The following is a 25,246-nucleotide window of genomic DNA, read 5'->3' as shown; positions in this document are numbered from 1 at the left end:
TTATTTTGGTGTTGACTGGTTCTGCTACTCCTTCCACCCATTATCAAGTAGGTTCGCCATCTTTAACAACCCACGTGTCATTTTTAACCCTTTGTCGTGCAATGAATTTGCAGGGTTTTGTCCCAAATGATGACTCCATAATTCAGAAAGTAAAGAAACTTAATTCATTTACTAAAGAAGCATTGCAATTGTCAATGTTTTTAGCAGAGAAATTTTAGTTTCATTATAACAAACAACTATAATAATCTGTTTGTTCTTTCATTTGCAGCTGTTTATTCAGCTGCGTAATTGTCTACACTCCATGCAATTCATATACTGAATGTAGAAATACTGAACTATTCTACAACAATATATTGGACATAGTTGAGATCTACCATAGTTCATTGATATTACATCAGTCACAGAGCTCTAGTACAAGTCATGATCACATGACAACAATATTGCTGAGGATCCAGCATGTAAAATCAATGTATTATAATGGTATGGAGGATAAAACAACTACACTGAACTACAGCATAGCTTGTGTAAACTAAACCTACTGTATGTGCTGTTATATGATAGCCTGTGGTTATATCAAACTAACAGCTGCATCGACTTTCATGTATTACTTTCAAAGGTTATCTGAGATCTACGTCATTATGTTATGAGCAGGATCTTATAACACTAAATTTTGTACAATATAAACATAGGTGTAGGAACAGGGGGGCACATGCCCCCCCCCAATATTTTTGGTATATGTGAGATGGTTTCACAATCAACTGATTTAGATTAGCCACTTTTTCAATCCCTATCCTCATAATACAATTTACACCTGTAGATGAACATTTTATGTAAAAACATTTCAAAAATTTTTGTCAGTCTAAACAACAGAAGGTTTTATTTTGGTTGTTTTTGAAATACTTCACTATTAAACTGAACAATGTTAAAATGTTACATGTTTACATGTGTGCCCCCCCCCCCCCAATGACAAAATTGTTCCTACACATGATAAAGATAAAGTGTAAGACATGAATTACCATAGAAACCATGTTTGTAAGTATGTGGTACGTGATCTTGTGGTATGTATAATTACAATTGTCAGAACAGTTTATTTTAAAAGTTTCTTTAAACTCTCTCAAAATAAACAGATTGTTGATATAATTACTGACCAAAGACTAAAAATAACAACATAATTATTATTGATATGTATTACTTCACATGTGATCATATTGATATCTTATGGACAATTACTAACAAAATTATTTGAAGGGTTATAAACAAAACAACAGTAATAGCAAAAGTGTATTAAAATATCAAGATTAAGACACAAATAAATAATAAAAGACTCCACACTACTAAACTCAAACACTACACTACAACAGGTACTGGTATTACAGTTACTGTGAGAATAATTACTTTGATTTCATCATCTTGACAAACTCTATAGAATGAAAGGACAACAATGATAAAATGTATTTATCAGTAAGTACACAAAGCAAGTAATAATATAAACTATAATATTATTATAAATACAAATTACTTTTAATACAAGCCCATTATCTATCTGTCTGTCTGTCTGTCTATCTCTTAATCTAATCTATATGTCTATCTGTCTATCTCTTAATCTAATCTATATGTCTGTCTGTCTATCTCTTAATCTAATCTATATGTCTGTCTGTCTATCTCTTAATCTAATCTATATGTCTGTCTGTCTATCTCTTAATCTAATCTATATGTCTGTCTGTCTATCTCTTAATCTAATCTATATGTCTGTCTGTCTATCTCTTAATCTAATCTATATGTCTGTCTGTCTATCTCTTAATCTAATCTATATGTCTGTCTGTCTATCTCTTAATCTAATCTATATGTCTGTCTGTCTATCTCTTAATCTAATCTATATGTCTGTCTGTCTATCTCTTAATCTAATCTATATGTCTATCTGTCTATCTCTTAATCTAATCTATATGTCTATCTGTCTATCTCTTAATCTAATCTATATGTCTGTCTGTCTATCTCTTAATCTAATCTATATGTCTGTCTGTCTATCTCTTAATCTAATCTATATGTCTGTCTGTCTATCTCTTAATCTAATCTATATGTCTGTCTGTCTATCTCTTAATCTAATCTATATGTCTGTCTGTCTATCTCTTAATCTAATCTATATGTCTGTCTGTCTATCTCTTAATCTAATCTATATGTCTGTCTGTCTATCTCTTAATCTAATCTATATGTCTATCTGTCTCTCTGTTTATCAATCAATCCATTGGTCTTCCTGTTGTTACTGTCTGTTTGTCTATTCAATCCTCCATGTGTTTTCATACCTTCATAATTGACCTGACCATCACCATCCTCATCTGCCTCTTTGATCATCTCCTGTAGTTCATCATTGCTTAACTCTTCGCCCAGCTGTTTCATGACATCCTTCAGCTCCTCTCGTGATATGTAGCCATTACCATCTTTATCGAAAACCTTAAAAGCTTCTTTCAATTCTTCATGAGGGTCACTGGAGTTAGCTTTTTTAACCATCATTTTTAAAAACTCTGGAAAATCAACCACACCCATTTCCATCTTCATCAATTTCGTTAATCATATCTTTCAACTCGCTGTGAGATGGTTCTTGACCCAGTGATCTCATGACAGTTCCAAGCTCTTCTGTTGATATTGTACCATCATTGTCTTTATCAAAGAGGGCAAAAGCCTCTCTGTATTCAGCGATCTGTTCTTCACTTAGTATTTCATGAATGGACTAGAATGAAAAAAAAATGGCATTAACATATTGACAAGTTTCATTGTAGGTAGTAATATGTATGGCATAGTGTCGTTAATATGTGGCTCATGGAATATCACTAATAATAACTGAATTATTAGATGAATTTAAACTAATTTCATTTAATTGACCATAATCTATTTCACATGTGTGTGCATAAATGACAAATATTCTAATATTGATTATTTAATTATGGTCTACACAAATACTGACAAATTACTAACTTTATAATCAATTTTCAACATAAAACTTTATTTAAACATACACAACGAGTAAAATGTAACAATCAATATGCTAATTAAGCAAACACAGCTACAATATTATACGATGTATCATACAATCTGATAATAAGATACAGTAAATAAAAAGAATATCATATAGACATTAATATAGATCTATTATCCATAAGTTATACAATCTAAATAACATAATTTATAATTATACACTTGAGAAATACATATCCTCATGTACAATATACAGATATTGTGAGTTATCCAAACTACACAATCTAATCCACAAAGACAAGAACCGAAGAACGTCCATTAAACTTGGTATCGGTTGATAAGTAATGTGTTTAGATGTGTGAAATCTTTAGTTAATAGTGTTGGATTGCCCCCTGACATTTTTAATATACTTTAAAAATATGCATAGCTATCAAATTTAAAATGCTGGAATGTTTACAAATGTACATGTATAAACAAGTACATTTACAAACTAGTAATTATGACGTATCAAGAATGGTATCCTTCTTTGAAGAAGTAATAATTCTATATTGTTGAATTTAAGTTTTTTACAGAATTAGTTACAGATATACTACTTATTGGTAGTTAATGGAAGTCTTTGTGCTCATGCTAACTGCATGTACACACAGCCTAGTAAAATGGAGTTAAAATAAAGGACTAAGTTATCTATGATAGCTCTAGTTGGTGAGACCATTGGGCCTAATAGATATGTATAAACACAGGTATGATTGCTTTAATCCCCCTATGTGATTTAAAAGCTATTTAAAAGTCCTTCATTCTTTTTAGTTTTGTCTATAATACTACAGAACCAGTCATAGTACTTTTTGTTCATATTCTTCTTACCTGCATTGTTAAGATCAGTATTGGTATTTCGTTATCGTTATTTCGTACAATCCACTTCACAGAGTTGATTTTTTATTCAAGATCTAATCTCCTGTTAGCGACAAAGTTGGGAGTGTTCATTTATATTAGGTGGTTAATAGAGTGTATTCATATAGTTATAATACATATTATAACAGTAATAATACAAGCACAATATTAGATCTAATGTAATATATTCTAATATTGGATTATACATGTGCTAACTTGAGGAATTTCCTGTGTTACAATAACAACACAGTTCATTGGCCAAATTAGCTGGTTACTATATACACATAAACTAGTTAACAGGATGTTTGTAGAAACTAATTAAGAAAATGTTATCTGTTAAAAGGATAGTGCTAAATATTAAATAGCATCAGATTATTTGCATTTAAAAGCAGAATTATACAATAGTGTCATTGTTATACTTTAATATATTAAAGTATTTTATAAACTGGGAGAATAAACGTCAACATAATGGAATACAAAGTTAGAATACTAGGGTCTAGCAAGGCTTTAAAGGGGTCTACGGTCTTTTACAATGTGCAGCGTAAGTGCGTAACAGTATTTATTTTCAAAAGTCTCTGAGCAAGACATTTCATCTAGCATAATAGAGATCAGATGTGGTAAATGTAGACTAAATTGATGCTGCAATATATTAGTAGCAACTTAAAGAGTGTGAATCTTTTATGCACGTACAAGTATTATAAGTTCATAAATTTTGCATATACTCAGTCCGAGTTGAGAAGAGTCTTTATTAAAAAAGGTATTTATACATAGGATTGTAAGGTGAGGTATTTCCTCTCCTATTATTATATATGCAATTATCACTGAAGTATAATTATTTTAATTTTTTTCATTATTAATTCAAGTACTTTAGGGGGAGGGGCTAGAAAGTTAGTAAAAATTATTATAATTATTTTACCGTATACTCCATCGTATACGTCCGTTTAGCCCACAAGACAATACAATTGGGCGAGACACACACAATAGGTCACATTGACTCCCAGGCAAACTTCTGCCTTTTCTACTAATTGGACTATCATATTGGACTGTGGACTATTTTAAGTTCCGGACAGAGTGGATATATCTTAAATTTATAGTGAAAACACCCGGACTGCCTATTGGAAGCAGAACCACCTCTGATATAGTAAGTTTGAGCTCATGGAAGGTCTGTCAACAACTGTGTGTGGATAATATCTACTTCATTCACTCTCTTTATGATACAAAGAAAAGAATGAGCACAGAAAGTTTTTATTTTATTTTATAAGATCGTAATTACAAATGTATATGTTCTTTAAACCACACCCATCACAGAATGCAGCTGCCCTCATACACTCACTCAATCAATATAACTAAATAGAGATATTGTTACCATAGTGATTACTTATATCACTTGATAATCATATAGGCTATATAATATATCTGTAAATACCATATTAAGAGATTTTTGTATATTTAACTCTCTTATGAAATATTACTTAACTCTCTCTCTCTCTCTCTCTCTCTTAGGTGGTTCTGCAGACTTGTATCCGTTTCTGGCTTAGTTAATTATTCAGGCATCTCAGTTGTCATGGCAACTCTGGAAAACGGGGACACAATTCCTACATATGCCGAGGCCTTTCCACCTCTTGGAGGATCTTCTTCAGCTATCCCCTCTACATCTTCCTGGGGACCTATTAAGTCTATACCTACCTCCTCTATAACTCAGGTAAATTGAGAGAGAGACATCCGGACAGACAAACGGATGAATAAAGAAATAATGGATGAATGGTTAAATTGATAAATGAGGAAATAATTGGTAAATGGACAGATGATAGATGGCGGGATTGTTAGACTACCTAATTAGATATAAAACATTAAACAATCCATTTTAGTCTAAATACATAGACACTACATGAACACAGTTTTGTCTAACAATGTTGTGTTCATGAGAATTTAGTCAATAGAGTTGTTTGTACGTTTGCTTAGAATGTTTTGGAATAGTAAATATTTTCGTCTAACACGCTTTGCCAGGAAGTCCTAAAATAGTTTGAACCACATGTAAATAATAATCAGTATGTTGATAATAACTTTTTGTTTTATTTTATTGTTGTATGCTGCAAATAAAGGAAGCAAATAAAACTATACCTACTGACATACACAACTACTTACTTGTACTATAAGTCATAACTATATTGTCAAGTATACAGATTACAGAGTGAATTTTCTTATCTTTATAATTCTATTAAGCACTTTTAACTGAACTATTGTTTCTGTTAACTCTTCAATAGTAGCTTTTTAAAGAGGATTTTTGCAATTACAATTACGATCATCTAGGAATCAGAATTTAGAATTTAAACAATGTGACTCTTAAATCACAATAATTGGATGTTTGTTAATAAATGTGTCATTTTTTACTGAACAGGTATTTCGTGTACCTTATGAAGAACGTCGATACAAAACAAGTGATCCAGCATTTGGAGGAGAGAATCAGCAAGCTACTGTTGTTCGTGATATCATGGCAAGCACTGGATGTAAAATTGAGATGAATCAATCGAAGGATCTTAGTCTGACCATTATGGTTACTGGTCGTCCTTCAGCTGTGAAAGAGGCTCAGAAAATGATTATGACTGAACTTCATACCAAAGTAAGATAATAGTTGTACAGTGCATTGGATACTGTTTGAGATGTGATAATTAATGGTGTAATGTTTAGTGTACATTGGTTCATTGAATGGGTGGTACAATGGAACAATGGTTCACTGGGTGGGTCGTGCAATGGATTGGAACATTGGTTCATGGATAAGTGGTATAATGGAACACTGGTTAATTGGATAGTTGGTATAATGGAACACTGGTTCTCTGGGTGGGTGGTACAATGGAACATTGGTTCATTGGATAAGCAGTATAATGGAACAGTGGTTTATTGATCAGGTTATACAATGAAACACTGGTTCATTGGATGAGTGTAATAATAATAAATATTAATGATTAGATAATTATTAGGTAATTTTAGTATTTTTTGTTTTTCCTTCTTTTCTTATTTTATTATAGTTTACTGTTGAACTTCATGTACCAAAACAGTTTCATCGTATGATTCTTGGTAAAGGGGCTAACAATATCAAACAATTGGAACAATCTTCTAATACTAAGATTACTGTTCCTCGATCTGATGATTCATCTGACATTATACGTATCAGTGGTAACAAAGAAGGAGTTGAAGTAGCTAAGCGACAAATTAAGTCACTTTCTGATGATCTGGTATGTGTGTGTGTATGTGAAATGTGTTTGTGTGTGTGTGTGTGTGTGTGAAATGTGTCAATGCAGTTAGTTAGCACCTCTTTACTCTTACTTAATCCTCCTCTTTTCCTCCCTCCCTCTCTCCCTTCCTTTAAGGCCAAACAGCTAAGGAGACTCTCTCTATTGATTCTGAATTCCATCCTTTTATCTGTGGTCCCTAGTAACAGTACTATTAATTCTATCATGGAGAAAACTGGCACTCGTATCAATGTCCCTCCTTTTAACTCTGGTAAATCAGACATAGTTATTACTGGAGAAAAAGAAGGCGTGGCAACTGCCACTAGTCAAATCAAACAAATTCATCAGGCTACTGTAAGTGGGTGTGGCCATGACATTGTGCATGCGTTATATATGATTGGTTACTTGTAGAAAAGGAATTATTCAACAGTGTCTGTTGAGGTACGTAAGACACAACATCGATATGTCTATGGTCGTAAAGGACAAGGAGTGCAAGAGATATTACAAAAGACAGGTAAGGACTGGTTATTATTACCAGTTAAACAGGTTATACAAGTTGCCTATAGTAGTTACATTTGTGTTTTGATCTTTAATAGGTGTCTATGTAGAGGTACCTCTGTTATCTAGTGAAGACTCAACAATCACACTACGAGGCCCACAAGATAAAATGGGAGAGGCTCTTACTCTTGTATATGGCAAAGTATAGTTGATTATATTTTCTCTCTTTTTCCCTCAGTCCATTGTTAATTCATCCATCCATTTGTCTATTGATCCGTTCAGTTATTAATACATCTATCCTTTAGGCTAACAGTATGGTTTCTGAAGAAGTTTCTGCCCCTTCGTGGCTCCATCGTTTCATTATTGGACGTGGAGGAGAGAAATATTAAAAGTATTACACAGGACCTTCATGTGACAGTTAACTTTCCCAATGAAGGAGATGTCATTGTTATTGAGGGACCTCCAGAGGAAGTACAGGTAGCACGAGAGTCATTGGAGAACTTCACTGATGGATTGGTGAGTATGAACATGTTATCCATCCATTTACTGTGAGCTATTTATCCATTACTATGATCTATACATCCATTACTGTGAGCTATTTATCCATTACTATGATCTATACATCCATTACTGTGAGCTATTTATCCATTCATTACTGTTCTTTAGATGGCTACTATGGTATATGCTGAGGTACATATTGATCAGAAATTCCATCCTCACATCATTGGGAAGAAGGTGTAAATGGTATGTACCTTGAATAGATAATGTTTGTAGAATTCACTCTCTCTCTCTCTCTCTCTCTCTCTCTCTCTCTCTCTCTCTCTCTCTCTCTCTCTCTCTCTTAGTGACAAAGATCAAGGAGGAAACTTGTACTTCTATCAGTATTCCTTCAGATAAACAAAGAAGTGACATTATTCGTATTGAAGGTGATCCTCAGGGTGTTGCTGCTGCTAAAAAGATGATCCTAGAAATGGCAGCTAAACTGGTAAGGGTTTAACATATTTTAATGTAATGCCATAACAATATAGTGCTATATTAGAGTAATTGTTTTATTGACTGGTATGTGAAAATAGTGAAATGTGACAATTAGTCTGGACCGCTCTCACGTGCACGCGTATGTGTGTGTGTGTGTCATTTTATAGTACTGATATAGAATGATGACTGTAGTTAGAAGGCATATACTATAATGATATGTTCATTTATTAATAATAATATGCTTACATTATTGTTTCTATAGGCCAATGAGACCTCTGTGACAATTGAAATTGAACAAAAATGGCACAAGATGGTCATTGGAGCGAATGGAGAAAATATGAAAGAGCTTCGCGACCGATTTCCTGGTGTCCATGTGGCCTTTCCTGAGCCTGGTCGTCGTAGCAACCATGTTACTTTACGTGGCCCAACTGAGGAAGTGGACAAATGTTCTACTTATTTAATGAAACGTGCTAAGGATATTGTAAGTTTATTATAGATATCTTGTTCCTTCCTTTGGTCCTTTCGTTCATTCATCCATTAGTCTACCCATCTGTCTATCTGTTCATTTTTTGTCCATCCATTTATCTGTTAGGCTGACTCTAACTATAAAGCTGAAGTCAAGATATTCAAGAAGTTTCATGGCAATATTATTGGAAAGGGTGGAGCTACTTTAAAGAAGATTCGTGAGGAAACTAATACTAAAATTGAAATGCCAAAAGAAAATTCTGACAGTGACGTCATTGTTATACTGGTCGTAAAGAAAATGTTGATAAAGCAAAACGACAAATTATAGATATCGAAAAACAGATGGTAATAATTTAAAATATCATTTATATACAATAGCTCTAGACTAGTGAACATCAGTATTTATCACAGTGACCTAGGATAGCTACCATTAGTAAGCTCTAAACTAGTGAACATCTACTTACTACAGTGACCTAGGATAACTACCATTAGTAAGCTCTAGACTAGTGCAGTACTTACTACAGTGACCTAGGATAGCTACCATTAGTAAGCTCTAGACTAGTGAACATCAGTACTTACCACAGTGATTTAGGATAGCTATCATTAGTAACCTCTAGACTAGTGAACATCAGTACTTACCATAGTGACCTAGGACAGCTACCATTAGTAAGCTCTAGACTAGTGAACATCAGTACTTACCACAGTGATCTAGGATAGCTATCATTAGTAACCTCTAGACTAGTGAACATCAGTACTTACCATAGTGACCTAGGACAGCTACCATTAGTAAGCTCTAGACTAGTGAACACCAGTACTTACCACAGTGATCTAGGATAGCTATCATCAGTAACCTCTAGACTAGTGAACATCAATACCATCAATACATACTACAATAACCAGCTACCATTAGTACTAATAAACAATATAATACATATATAATTATATATTATTTCCAATAGGCTTCCATTGTTGAAGTGACTATTCGAATATCTCACAAACAACACAATGCTATCATTGGTCCTCGTGGTAAACTCATTCGCTCTGTTATGGAAGAGTGTGGCGGCATCCGTATTCACTTCCCACCAAGGTAATTAATTATTGTTAAGTGAGCTTGTTTTCTTATGTCGTACTGAAACCATAGTAATTAATAGAGTCTCATTTTGTGGACTATGAATATTTAATAAGCTTGTTTTTACAGTGACTCTGACAGTGATGATATTCGTCTACATGGTCCTAAGGATGATGTTTCTAAAGCGAAAGCTATGTTATTAGAAATGGCTGTACAACATGCTGTGGAGAATTACACTGTTGAGTTGAAGTGCAAACCAGAATACCATCGTTTCTCATTGGAAAGGGTGGGGCTAAGATTCGTAAAGTTCGAGATCAGTATGGTGCTCGAGTGATCTTCCTCAGAAAGGTAGCGATGATGAAGCAGATTGTATACTTGTCATTGGACTTAAAGAAAATGTGGAACGTGCTAAAGAACATTTGTTAAAATTGATTAAAGAATTGGTAAGATGGATGGATAGATGATGGATGAATAGATGATGGATAGATGGATGATTGAATGGATAGATGGATGATTGCATGGATAGATGATGAATAGATGAATGGATAGATAGATGAACTATGTCAATATTGTATTGTTTACAGGACAATATTGTACAAGAGGAAATATCTGTTGATTCCAAATACCATCGATATTTTGTACAACGTCGAGGACAGGTTTGTAACATTGCTTAATCATCATTCACCAATCCATTCATTCATACATCTATCCATTCAACAGTATCCCTTCTTCACAATACTACTAAGTAATAGTTGGTCTAAATCACCCAAAAATGATTTATGAACACAAATTCTCATGTTATCAATTGTGTTATCATTTGGGAGGTTGTTACTGCCTCTGTCAACTAGAAAACTTCCTTAAAAGGAAAAGGAAAAGTATAATATAGTATACACAAATTATAATGTCTTATCAATTGGTCCGTCTACGCTATAACCACACGTTATTAGTTACCAAAAACAACTAAAAATTTAGAAACTTATACCGCAAACACGTCCAAACTAAAAGTGTTACCAGCATTCTTCACCCACACTAATATAATCGTAACAATATTACAAAGACCCGCTTCACTTTCTATAGACTTGCGGACAGCTAATCAGTTTAAGAGACAGCCTTTGTTTTATTATCACATCACATAATGAAATTTTGATAAACTTAAATGTATTAGGACTTTCGGTGAGGGTTCTTTATTTTCAACATTTTAAGCATATTATCTCCCACTCCTTCCTATCTATATTACTTTATTTGTTATAAATTTGAATTATAGTTGCAGCTGTAGCTGCTAAAAAACGTATGTATTTGCCAGTGGTTAGTTCAGTTTATTTTCTCTACAATTTGTGGCCATATAGTTCTTACTTGTACCTGTATATAATGTCTCTCTATTGTATTGTGTGTTTGAGAATGATCATTGGTACTAACCACAGTGATCTACCAATACTGGTAAATTTTGACTAGGGAACATCAGTATTTACCACAATGACATAGGGATAGCTACCATTAGTAAGCTCTAGACCAGTATTTACCACAGTGACCTAGGATAGCTACCCATTAGTAAGCTCTAGACCAGTATTTACCACAGTGACCTAGGATAGCTACCCATTAGTAAGCTCTAGACCAGTATTTACCACAGTGACCTAGGATAGCTACCCATTAGTAAGCTCTAGACCAGTATTTACCACAGTGACCTAGGATATCTACTATTAGTAAGCTCTAAACCAGTATTTACCACAGTGACCTAGGATAGATTAGCTACCATTAGTAAGCCCTAGACTACACACTCTATTAACTAAAAATAAAACTGCTACTAGACCACAATTGACATATTACTAACTGTTGTTGACTGAGAATTCCAAACAAGAAAAACAGAAAGTGTTTAAGTTTATTTTTTAACAAATAACATTGTCGATACTAACACCATAATAATTTTATTTAGTATCCTTTGTCTATTCAATATTGATAATAATAACTTAATAATGAAATGTTTGAAACAATACTGACAAACTAAAAAACACAATTATTGTAACAAAACAACTGACGTAAACACTCTTATGATAATTAGACAGACAGAGACAGGCGGGCATTATTTAAATTATTGAGATTGATATTTATTCTAATAATGTAGTGACTTATTATTATTAATTATAGTTTGGTCTTTGCTTAGTTGTAATGGAATATAGTTCATTTTTTGACTGTTATAATTTATTGCAAAATTCAACTCTTTAAATTTAGTCCATATTTAAATTTTAGCATAATTATTACACATTTGAAATGTTTGAGCTTTAATCCCCTCAGTTGCACAGACAGATAAAAGATACTGACTATTTATTAATAATACATGCAACTTTAGATGTCATTGTTAATGATGACTGTTTTTACTTTCTCCAAAATGGCTTTAATTTCATGAGATGAGATGTCCGATTTCAATGACAAAACCACTTTCATATTTACAGTTGTACATCTCATAACCACAATCTCTTAATTGTCGGCACTCATACTTTTAATAATCTTATAAATAACTTAATAAATATATTTGTACAACTTATAATAATTTGTTGATAGTAGGGAAATAAGTCACAGATGAGCAATCAAGATGAACTCCATTCCTAATTTGTTATGGTTAATAATTTCATAATTTATCAATCATTGCCTCAATAATGTTTCAATGAGGGACTTTTACTAACACCCTCTCACTAACTCTCTCAAAACAATGCTGTTTACACACCACTTAGTAATTGTATTTTTACTGGCCACTTTCCTCATTTGTGGACAATTAGGTACTTCCATTAGTCACTCTTCTCCACCCACTTAACAGGATGTACTGGTTGTGGTGGATTAAAGTACAAGGACTTCCTCAACTTTTAAACCACAATAATCAAGTGTCCATTCATTGCTATGGTTTCACTAAACATTGGCAGCGTTCCCACAACTTCTATTTACTTTATTAATGATATCATTGATATAAATGAAAAAGTACTTCTAAAATGTTGTTTAGTTAAGTAAATTTAGATAATTTTTGATAACACTGATTGTTAATAGAACAATAACATTTGTTAAATCTGCTATTGTATATGGTTTGAAGTAACTATCAACATAATATTGATAATATATTAAATGAAGTATCAAATCTTTTAAAAATGACAAAAGGACTGGATTTCAAATGGGACCTTATCAATAATCATAGTTTATTCTTGAGTGAGAGCATCTCATTATATATTCATAACTTGTAAATCTATTATGACATCATGATTTCAGTGGCTATAGTGATTGACACATGAGATAAATTTTTGGTTCTTTTTAACACCTCTGTTTTTCCTTTCCTCATGTTGATAGCACAAACTAGGGACAGTTATAGAGTTAAGACTATTCCTTGAGAAAACACTAACCACAAACTTATAGGAATGAAAGGATGACCTTTTGGGTACTTTTACATACTGGGACTTTCTTTTTGAAAGGAACATATACATACCACCCCCTATTGTGTGATAAAATTATTTTTAACTAAATGATATTGGATAGTCTTTTGGTGTTGCTATAATATTTCTCTAATTTGTTTAAATGTTAAATTAGCTAATTCAAATACAAAACATGAGATGTATCTATTTTGTCAAGAATCTATTTATTGTAACATATTATAAAAATCCTTTATTCTTTATGTATATGGCTTTGATTATCATAGCACTTGTTATAATAACTTACTCTTCTCCTTATCAGTGTCACATTCCCAACTAGTATAGTTGACACATATTGTAAGGAGAATGAGTCATCATTGCTGTGACATTTGTAGTACATTGATATAGTATAGTTTGTTATGTGAGCTGCATTGGTAAAACACCTTGGGTTTTTTCATAATAGTAAATTGTTATGGTAATCATATGTCTTTGTCGTGCATCTCATCTATTCATTTCTTCATCAATCCAGCAACTTTTCTTTTTTTAGCTCATTCATGAGATATCTGAGGAGAATGGTGGTGTCATTATCGTCTTTCCGCGATCTGGATCCACAAGTAACAAAGTTCTTATCAAAGGTGCTAAGCAATGTGTTGAAGGAGCTAAACAAGCTATTGTTGAAGTCATTGAAGACCTGGTAAACTTTATCTTACAATAAATACCATTTTGTGCGTTTATGAATCTGTTGTGTTTAACCATTTCAGTAAATATTTCATTCATTTGTTTATAGGAAGCCCAAGTCACTATTGATTGTGTCATTCCTCGTAAAAATCATCGTGACGTAATGGGTCCCAAAGGTATCAACGTTCAAGCCATCACTCAAGAGCATAATGTCACCATTAAGTTCCCAGACCGTGAGAGCCGTCAAGAAGCCCAAGCCCCATCCGTTCCTGTCAAGGTACTACTCCCTTGTTAAAATGTTTAAATCATCTCTATTTTAGGATGAGGATGATAAACCTGTCACTGAAAATAGGGAGGAGAAACAAGATGGAGTTGAGAATGTAGAAGTAGCTGATGACAAAGAAGAAGAGCAGCAAGCTATTGATCCACGTGATATTATAACTATTTCTGGAAGATTGGAGAATTGTAACAATGCAAAAGAAAGCACTATTGGTAAGAATAATACATTGTCTAGTATTGATTCATTAGTGTTTGTCTGATATTTATATTGATGTATGTTTAACTGGTTATAAGTAACTTTTTGTGTTTAATAAACTAAACATACCACACCCACCACTTCCTCATGGGACTTTGTGAAGGTGAGAAGGAAATCCCCATGTGTCTTGTTGTGGTCTCCTGTTGTGTAATATCTCTGAGAATTGTTTTTTCTTGTGAATGTTGTAAATGTAATAGGTTCAGTTTACAAGGTCATACTGTTACCACTTGTGATATTCTTGTTTATGTCATAAAGGATACCCTAACACCCTATAATCAGGACAATAATATTGGGACTAATGATGTTCAGATAAGCAAAGTGGAAGTCTCTCTCTGTTCTCTCTTTCTCTCTCTCTCTCTCTCTCTCTCTCTCTCTCTCTCTCTCTCTCTCTCTCTCTCTCTCTCTCTCTCTCTCTCTCTCTCCTCTCTCTTCTCCTTGTATTGCATGCATACATTACAAAATGATTTTAATAGTAATGGACAGGAAAAGGTATTATCTCTGTTATATCTAATGACTCAGTTACTTTGTGACTCATGATGACACATATGATAGTATTCCTATAATTACATGTGGAGACATCATTCCCAATGTAGTTGTTGTATGCTGTGTTAGTAATAGAGGAAAAGTCCCCTTTGGTCTGTCACACAGTATTATTGTAATACTGTAGTACTATGGAGACTTTAAGCCTAAGATAAATTGGGTGGTGGGTGTGTATGTGTCCCTCTCTCTACATTCCCAGACTCTTTCCCTAAATACAATATGTTATTGTTGTGGTATAAGACATATAGAATTAAAAATATAATAAATGTGTTGATGCTGTATCAGGTTTTGGAAATATAGGAATAGATGTCTTGGTTTGAGTCTGGTCACATAATATAGGTATATGAAATTTGATGTAACTATTATTGTGTGTAAATGGTACAGATTAATATAGTATAAATGTTTAATATTACTCTAAGCTGCTAGAAAATCATTTTGTTCAGAATTGATATCTTCTAAAGAATGCAATTATAACATACTGTAGCATGCACCAGTTATTGTAATAATGTAAGGAAAATGTGGGCGTCATCCTGTTCCATGCTGAACTTTTCTATCATGTTTTGTCTAAAGGATGATGATACATGATACATTCCCTAACTTATTAACCAATAAAGACTGTCAATAGTATGTATTATTATAATACCAGTTAGACTGTTTGTATATTATATTATATTATACAATCCATTTTTATTACTAGTAGTATGTAGTATGTGGTTATGAGATCATGAAGTTTGAGTTTATCAGGATGTATTTGTCTGCGTGTGAATTATTGTTTGTTTAACCCTATATGTTTGGCTGTTTGTAATTGTAAATTGGTATCTTTTTTGTTATTATTATGATTTAGTTATGGCTTTTATCAACTATTTCTTGCCAATGTATATACATGTTCATTTGTTATCTCTACTCAAGTCATTCTCGATGCCAAATCAAGAAATTGTCACATCTTTGTGGTACTAACCACGGGATAAATTAGTTCTATAACCACCAAACTTAGTACTTACCACAGTGACCTAATATAGCTATTATTAGTAAGCTCTTATCGCAGTGACCTATGATAGGAACTAGTAAACTATAATCTCTTTAACATTAATATTTAAATCATTCCTATTATATATCAGGTTTATATTTCCCAACAATAATTACTACACCAAGTATGGTATCACTGTATAAGGAAATGTGAACTTACTATTAAGAATAATACTAGTAGTCACTTAGTCTACAAAGGTCACAGAGGGGAATACCAGTAACAGGATGTAGTATCATGTGTACTTGAAATATACTATAGTAAATAGTAATCAACTGTGAAGAAGGAATGGATTGTTTAATGATGGATGGATGGAGAGTCACTACTTTTGTATAGAATGTTTTATAGATAACTACATGAGATACAATTGATTGATAAATCATATGATAACTGATGTAGTGTTAGTTCATAAAGGGTATATGATTGATCAGTAATATATTAAAATAAGCAAAACACTCCTTGTTCACCTAATAACATCATCATAATCTATTACAAACCGTTTTGATATGTCTAGTTGGTCAAATGTACACAATAAACTGTTTGTTCTAGTTAAAAATCATCTCAGCACAAACATACCAATAGTGAATGACATACCAATAGAAATTACAACTGAGCAAAACATTTGATGGATGGATAGATGAATGGATAAATGTACAAATGGATGGATAGATAGATAGATGGATGGATGAATGTACAAATGGATGTATAGATGGATGATGAATGTACAAATGGATGGATAGATAGATGGATGGATGAATGTACAAATGGATGGATAGATAGATGGATGGATGGATGAATGTACAAATGGATGTACAAATGGATGTATAGATGGATGGATAGATGGATGGATGAATGTACAAATGGATGGATAGATAGATAGATGGATGGATGAATGTACAAATGGATGGATGGATGGATGGATAGATTGATAGGTGGATGGATAGATGGATTACTGTATGGAGTTATGATGGATATATGGATGGACAGAAGATGGAATGGATGGATGAATTGATATATTATACTCTTGTTGCTAATGGTTACGCAGGAATGATTCAAGTTATTATTGTAAACGACATTATAAATTGAATTACTAATATAATTAGAATTACTTTGTTATTTAAATTGTGGTTAACTAATCCTCTAAAAGTTATTGCAAAATACCTGATATGCATCAAACTGCAACTGTCAGAACAACAACACAAGGATTAGATAGCATGCTGTCTGATAATAGTATCATATTGTGATGACTCTTCCTCCATTTTTTTATCTGCCTCTAGTTTATGACTATACTATGACTATATAATCATTTTGTTCATCTATCCATTTTGTTTTTGCATGTATCCATTTGTTGTTGCATATATCCATTTTGTTTTTGCATGTATCCATTTGTTGTTGCATATATCCATTTTGTTTGTGCATTCATCTATTTGTTTATTACACACATCCATTTGGTGTGTCGACATTTTGCATCCGCTGAATTTATTGTCTATATATGGACATGTCATGTCTCCCTTCCTTTAATTTTCTCACCATTCTGTCTCTGCAAACAAGAGTCTTACTAGTTTATCAGATACCCTTTATGACATCCTTATTCTCCTGTTTTACATCTCTGTGAACAGGAAAATCACCATCTTGTTAAGATATGTTGAGTCAACTTTCAAGGAACTACAGTAGAGTGATGATAGTTTATTGGTTAATCATGTGTGGGAGTTCTTATGAAAACATCCTCTTGATAGATATATTCTGTCTTTGGATCTTCATAGATAGATACTGTTCTTCATAGCCTCATTCTCAAAACCTCATACTCATACCTCTAGAGTCACATACTTGTATTAAAGCTTCACACCACTTTAAAACCTCTTCAACCTCTTTTTAAGCCTCATACTCAAGCCTCTTTTAAAGCCTCATACTTGTGCCTAGCCTTATAAGGTAATGTCTACAATGTTATTATATAGTTATGATACTTTTAGTCGAGATTCAATAGGAAAGAGGAAAAAAAACTTGTGTTGTTATTGATAATAGTACCATTACTAATATTGTAAACTAAATTTGTAACATTTTATCTCTATACATGGATTGACAGATAGTTACTTTAATAGATACACAAACATATGACTTCATCTATTGTTTTATGTCCCAATATCAACCTCATGAATATTGTTAATAACAATAGTTGTGTATACATATTAGTATATTCATAGTTATATAGAACAATGTATGAATATCATAATATAGTGTAACTGTGAACAAAGGGGCTTTTGTTAGCTCTCATTTCTTACTAAATATATAATGACTCTTTGTTGTTATTTTGTTAATACTTTTCTCTTGTGCTAATATATCTCATTTACTTATCAATTCATCCCTCCATTTATCCAGTGCTCATCTATCTGTTCATCCATCCATTTATCCAGTGCTCATCTATCTGTTCATCCATCCATTTATCCAGTGCTCATCTATCTGTTCATCCATCCATTTATCCAGTGCTCATCTATCTGTCTATCTGTTCATCTATCCTATTTGTTCATCTATTCATCCATTCATTCAGTATTCATCTATCTGTCCATCCATCCATTTATTAAATATATCTATTCTCCAGGATCTAGTACCAGTTACAGTGTATGTAGCTGTTCCTTTTATGTTTCATCGTTTTATTATCGGACCTCAAGGTCAAGAAATACGCACACTTGCTGACAAGTATGGTGTCTCTGTTGAAGTCCCTCCTCTGGAACGACAAGAGAGCAAGATTACTCTTCATGGCCCTGTGCAAAACTGTGATGATGCCAGGCAAGCGTTGGAGAGGCGTGTCTTGGAACTAGAGGCTGAAAAGGAAGAACGAGTAAGTGCATATGTATGGAACTTTAGTTTTTATATATATCTTGGTTCTATTTTGGGAGATTTGTATCACAATGATGTAATTATGTTTTGAGGTCAGTGTCGTAGTAACTAACCTATTATAGAGAAGTTGCTTCGTCATAATGTATCTGGAAGTGAATCTCTGTTTCGTTTTGTGTATGTAGAGTAGTTGATCTGATATTAAAAGGTATCCATTAATGAGGAGGAAAAGGAACTAATTAGTTAAAACATATTAGTATGATAAAAGTAATTTGGAATTTGTTATGATCTATATTTGGCTTCAATTATGTAGTATCTAAACAATGTATCTTTATTATAATTTGTTTAGTCATTGTTATTTGCATATAGGAACTTCGTAGTTACACAGAGGTGATCAAGGTTAATCCTAAGTATCATCCAAATATAATTGGTCGTCGTGGGGCCACTATTAACAAGATACGTGAAGATCATGGAGTTCATATACAGCTGCCTGAAAAAGACCACGCCCAATCCGATGAGATCACCATAATTGGATATGAGCATCAAGTACATTCTGCTAAAGATGCTATCTTGAAGATTGTTCGTGAACTGGTTAGTACATACATCCATTTATCTAATCATTCATGTATCGATCCATTTCTTTGATCCTCCCTATTCATCCATTCATCCTGTTATCTATCCATCTAAGATTACCCTTTAAGGCTTACCTCATAACATAACATGCCATTTATCAAATCTTGTGGCTTTCTTTTTTCGTAAAATACATGTAGACTATACATGTATTTTATATGTGTTACATGTACATTCTTATCACCTTATTTGAAAATCCCCAACGAACCACATACATTAATATCCTGTCAATAAGATAATTTATATGTACTTATATAATATTATATAATACACAGTATGATGTATTTATGTATGATATATACCTCAAGGGAGAGAAAGTGGTGACATTCTCATCTAGTGGCCATAGTCAGATAACAATTTGACCTTTCAAATCGAAACTCAATAATACATTTATCTTGGCTATATTTTACCTCAGATAATCAACACCTGAGCATTCATCCTTTGGTCTAGACTAGTGAACATCAGTACTTACCACAGTGACCTAGGATAGCTACCATTAATAACCTCTAGACTAGTGAACATCAGTACTTACCACAGTGACCTAGGATAGCTAGCTTGAGTAATATCACTACCTAGTAAAGCCATGCTTCCTCTTTCACTTGGCACTAAACATAATGTTTGAAGTATGTAATGTGTGCACAGATGAATTAATATGTCATAGTGCTGATGTTCACTAGTCTAGAGCTTCAAATTGTTAGTCACTATGGTAAGTACTGGTATCTGATATCAGACTAAACTTATTAATATTAGGTATCCTAATAGTCTGGATAATGTGCTCATGCTTAGTGCAACTAAAGCACTTTCAATTTGATTAATACTAATTTATCACCTGAGTGTTTGAATGTCTTAATCTAGGATGAGAGGGAGTGGTAAAACAAACATTATCTTTTAATAATATACAAATGCTGTGAAGTTTACTAAACTACACTAGCTATAGTTAGTCTTACTGCCTCCAATCTCACTGTGGTTAGGAAAGATGACTTTTAAGGATAATTAATTTGCTAATTGAGTTTTGGTGATTTGTGGTTGTTTTGGTTTCTAAGATCTCTTGTCACCAGGTCTTCATTTAAAGCAAGCTATCACTTTTTGTTCTGCCCACTGAACAACTTAAATGGAATAACACTCACATCTGGTAACAGTTTTAATAGCATAATGTATTATGTGTTGATGTCCACACATGGTAATAGCTACCATTAGTATGCTCTAAACTAGTGAATATCAGTACATGCCACAGTGACTGAGGATAGCTACCATTAGTAAGCTCTAAACTAGTGAACATCAATACTTACCACAGTGACCTAGGATAGCTACCATTAGTAAGCTCTAAACTAGTGAACATCAGTACTTACTACAGTGACCTAGGATAGCTACCATTAATAAGCTCTAAACTAGTGAACATCAGTACTTACCACAGTGACCTAGGATAGCTACCATTAGTAAGCTCTAAACTAGTGAACATCAGTACTTACTACAGTGACCTAGGATAGCTACCATTAGTAAGCTCTAAACTAGTGAACATCAGTACTTACCACAGTGACCTAGGATAGCTACCATTAGTAAGCTCTAAACTAGTGAACATCAGTACTTACCACACTGACTTAGGATAGCTATCATTAGTAAGCTCTAAACTAGTGAACACCAGTAGTACTTACCACAGTGACTTAGGATAGCTAAGCTACCTTAGCTATCCTAGGTCACTGTGGTAAATTCTAATAGAAAAAAGAATCATGTTTGATCAGATTAAATTCACCAATTCCTAATGTGGTATTGATTACTAGGTAATAGGAATGCTTGGAACTTGAAAGTTATTCCTGTTAAAAACACAACATGCTAAAGTGCTAACCAGACCAAGAACTGGAGCTTAGAACAAGTTCTAATTAAAAATGGGTGTAGATTAGGTCACTGACTACCTTATAGAGTCCATTTGAAAGCATGTCACGATATGTAGCCCTATAGAGCGTACCTACACGCCCATATAGTCTGTCTTATAAATGTATATATCTGTGCTGTGTATATTGTCTGTATTGTATGGTATGTGATATATTAAATAATATAATGTTACCTGTTGATTGCAGTATATTTAAAAGTGGCGATAACGCAGTATGATAATTTTATAATTTAATCAAAGTGTTTGCTTGGAGAAAGTCTGTAACAACTGGTGCAATCACCACAATAAATTCCAGCCCATCAGGTCATGAATACTCGTAAATCCACACATCAGGGTGTGCTGTGCTTTTTTTATATCACGTTTTCTAGTATCACTGTATCAACACATCTGCACATGATCGATGAATCTTTTTGCGTATTGTAATGTTACTCCCTAGGTTAAAGTGATAGTCTAGATGAGATCTGGAGGTAGCCATAAGTGTTATGATATTTAAGGAAGGTTTATGCAATGGTTGTGTGAAGCTTGATAAACTTTCTGAGAAAGAATCACAATTAAATATGTTAATATTGAGAGTAATATATGTGAGTTGTCAATGTTTTATCAACTAAACTGGTCATTCATGAGAAGGAAACACAAAGGAACTCAATACAACCTCATTATCTTTATGTATGTATGTGTGTATATATATATATATATATTAATATATATATATATATATTAATATATATATATATATATATATATATATATACATATATATATATATATATATATATATATATATATATATATATATATATATATATATATATATATACATACCTATGGTATTAACTAGAGTTAAGGGATTTATGTATACATTCATTCATCTATCCATTATATCTATCCGTCCATCCATTGTGTATTTGTCCCTGGCAACACCTGTGTTTATTTAGTGCAAGGATCAAGGAGGAAAGCTAACTGTTTTAAAAAAGTTGAAGTTGTTTGATTGTTTAAGAGGATTTCATTTGTGATCTTTGAGACAGCAAAAGATTGCTTGGAATGTCATACCTAATTTTTAATCTATAACGTTACTACTATATAGTTGCTCTTAATGGTATGTTAGCTTCTGCTTGAAATTCTTCTGGTTCAACAGTCAACCTTTGATATGCACCATTGTAGATCATGTGGGAGACATCCTTGCTTTGTTAGGATGTAGTTCATTCCTTAGATTTGATGGCTCTTCTCTTTAATCTGTAAATTTAATTAAAGGCACCATCCAGAATGAAAACAACTGAATCGTTGTACCTCTACTACTAATAGATGTGTGATCCAAATACATCAATAGACCATCTGTCTGTTCATTCCATTCATTTCTTTTAAAATCCATATTCACAATTCATTCTCCTATGATTCTTTTGTTTCACAGGAGGAGCAAATCACTGAAGAGGTAGAGATTGATCATCGTGTACATAGTAAACTCATTGGTGCTAAAGGAAAGGCCATTGCTAAAGTAATTCATTGTCAACAATTGTGTATTTATTCAATCAATTCTTTTTTTTACTAGGTGATGGAAAAGTTCAGTGTTAACATTCGTTTTCCCAAGGACAAATCAAGCTCCATTGTGACAGTCACTGGACTGGAAGAGAATGTGGAAGATGCTAAAGATTATTTGTTACTTACTGCAGAAGAACATGTAAGTAAAATACTAATATACCATCCACTTGTTGATCACTGTAGCAACATTCATTCATTTTTTGATAAGTTGTCCTTATCCATCTCTCTCTCTCTCTCTCTCTCTCTCTCTCTCTCTCTCTACCCTTAGATGCAAGATGTTATTGACAAACAAGAAGAACAAGATCTAATTAACCAATATACTCGACGAACTATCCAGCACAAGGAGCAAAAAAACTCAATCATTATCCTCAGGGTTTGTTGTAAAACAGGCTCCGTGGTCTGGCACAACCACTGATGACTTCCCTGCTATAGGGTCCTCTGTTTCTCAGAGGACACCAACTTGGGGACCTTCAACTGGCCCAAAGCTGCCTAATTAAATATTTAGATCCTTGTCCGATATTAATGGACTCTTTTTTGCTATGGCATTTTTTGTGAACTGGTCTTTTTTTTTGCTTTAAAGTATAATTTTGGTCTCTTTTATAGTACTTGTTATTGGTGATACTGGTTGCTATGACTACGTCTTAGCAATGGTATGATTATAATACATGTATAAATTACTATTACTAAGTCAATCTCATTGCCCATGAAATTTCGTTTGATTTGCCTTCGTTAATTATTATTATTATTAAGAAAATTTGCGGATACAATGTATGCGCATGCGCACTAGTTCGTTTACGTAAGGGAAATATAATCGTGTTGTGATGCGTTTATATAAATAACAGCCAAAGCATACGAGAAGAGTAGTTTTCAGGAGAACAACAAGCAGCTTTTTTGCTTGTAAGAAAGACAAGCAATAGGAAAAACACACGTTACTTTTGGTGCAAAGAAATTTTGAATCTAAGCAGACATTTGCAATGGCTAATGAAGCTGCATCGCCAAGTTCGCAAGGTAGAGGTAGCAGCAGTGACGAACAAGAACCGGAAAGGCCAGAAAGAATGAGAGACTGGCTTATTCGCATGATTAACAGCAAGAGGTTTCCCGGTTTGGAATGGCTAGATCCCGAAAAGACGATCTTTAAAGTGCCTTGGATTCATGCCAAGAAAAGGGGCTACAATCGGGAAAGAGACGCGGCTCTCTTCAAAGAATGGGCTATACACTCGGGAAAATATCGCGACGAATCCGATCCCACTGTTTGGAAGATAAACTTCAGATGCGCCATTAATGGGCTCAAAGACATAATCGAGCTCAAAGATCTTCAGACAGAAGATTGCCGAGTCTACAAAGTTCTCCCCAGAACTCGCCCACCCAAAAGAAGGCGAAGATCGTTGCGCAGTTCTGTTTGAACCCTATCCTACTGGGTATCCAGTTGTTACTGCAGGTGAGTTCAATTCCTAAGTGTTGTTGCTATGAGAATTGGAGTGCTTTTGCCACTGCTTGCACTGTTAACAAATTACTAAAGAGCTTGGCAATAATACTATTGAAATACTCCTTCCTCCCTCTAGCTGCATCAACTATTATGGGAGCTGCAAGTATCCCTTCAGCTGCATGGCCGACAACATGCACTTATCCTACCTCTCTGCAGTCTGAGGCCTATACCTCAGCAACCTGCCACTACCAACCCAACATGTCTCTTCGTCTTCCTTATCCAACAATGGCCAACTGCATTCCTTCAACTGGTGTTTCTAGTGAGGTATGTTGATAAAAATGAAGGAAGTATATATAATTATATTAAAATGTAATCTGAGCTTGGCCTAGTTTTCTATTTTGCTTGGAAGCCTTACACGTTGTTTGTTCCCAAATGGAATCAGACAGAGAGGTATCTCCCCAATCTCCCTTGAATGGTTAGACAAGCCTGGAGTTGGAATGTCACTTGTACAGTTTCATCATGTTTTTTTGCTGCTATTAGGAATCTATTTACAGTAGGCTTCTTTGTCTCTTATAGATTGGTGGATATTACTGCACTCCATCCCTCACCTCTTTACCATATTCTCAAGCATATTCTCCAGCTGTTACTGCTTCCAGTTGCTCCATCAGCTGTCCCT

At 33.6% G+C, this 25,246-nt stretch overlaps 1 protein-coding gene and 1 pseudogene across 1 annotated transcript; one reads left to right on the top strand and one right to left on the bottom strand.

Annotated features, from left to right (window-relative positions):
- Positions 1-1,391: 1,391 nt before the first annotated feature.
- LOC121391811 lies at positions 1,392-3,837 on the bottom strand (annotated as a pseudogene).
- Positions 3,838-5,422: 1,585 nt separating this feature from the next.
- On the top strand, positions 5,423-24,547 carry LOC121391810 (vigilin-like). The gene is made up of 17 exons (XM_041523303.1): positions 5,423-5,560; positions 6,257-6,478; positions 6,885-7,091; positions 7,519-7,529; positions 7,892-8,102; positions 8,824-9,042; positions 9,986-10,113; positions 10,225-10,381; positions 10,680-10,751; positions 14,029-14,175; positions 14,269-14,436; positions 14,480-14,651; positions 18,925-19,094; positions 19,460-19,681; positions 23,017-23,100; positions 23,155-23,283; positions 24,110-24,547. The coding sequence occupies exons 1-17, from the start codon at positions 5,423-5,425 to the stop codon at positions 24,545-24,547; spliced, it is 2,895 nt and encodes a 964-aa protein (XP_041379237.1).
- Positions 24,548-25,246: the final 699 nt, after the last annotated feature.

The sequence above is a fragment of the Gigantopelta aegis genome, unplaced genomic scaffold (assembly GCF_016097555.1).
Source record: "Gigantopelta aegis isolate Gae_Host unplaced genomic scaffold, Gae_host_genome ctg2979_pilon_pilon, whole genome shotgun sequence".
NCBI classification, from domain to species: domain Eukaryota; kingdom Metazoa; phylum Mollusca; class Gastropoda; order Neomphalida; family Peltospiridae; genus Gigantopelta; species Gigantopelta aegis.
The sequence above is the reverse complement of the archived record's forward strand: the minus strand, read 5'-3'. Positions and strand labels throughout refer to the sequence as shown.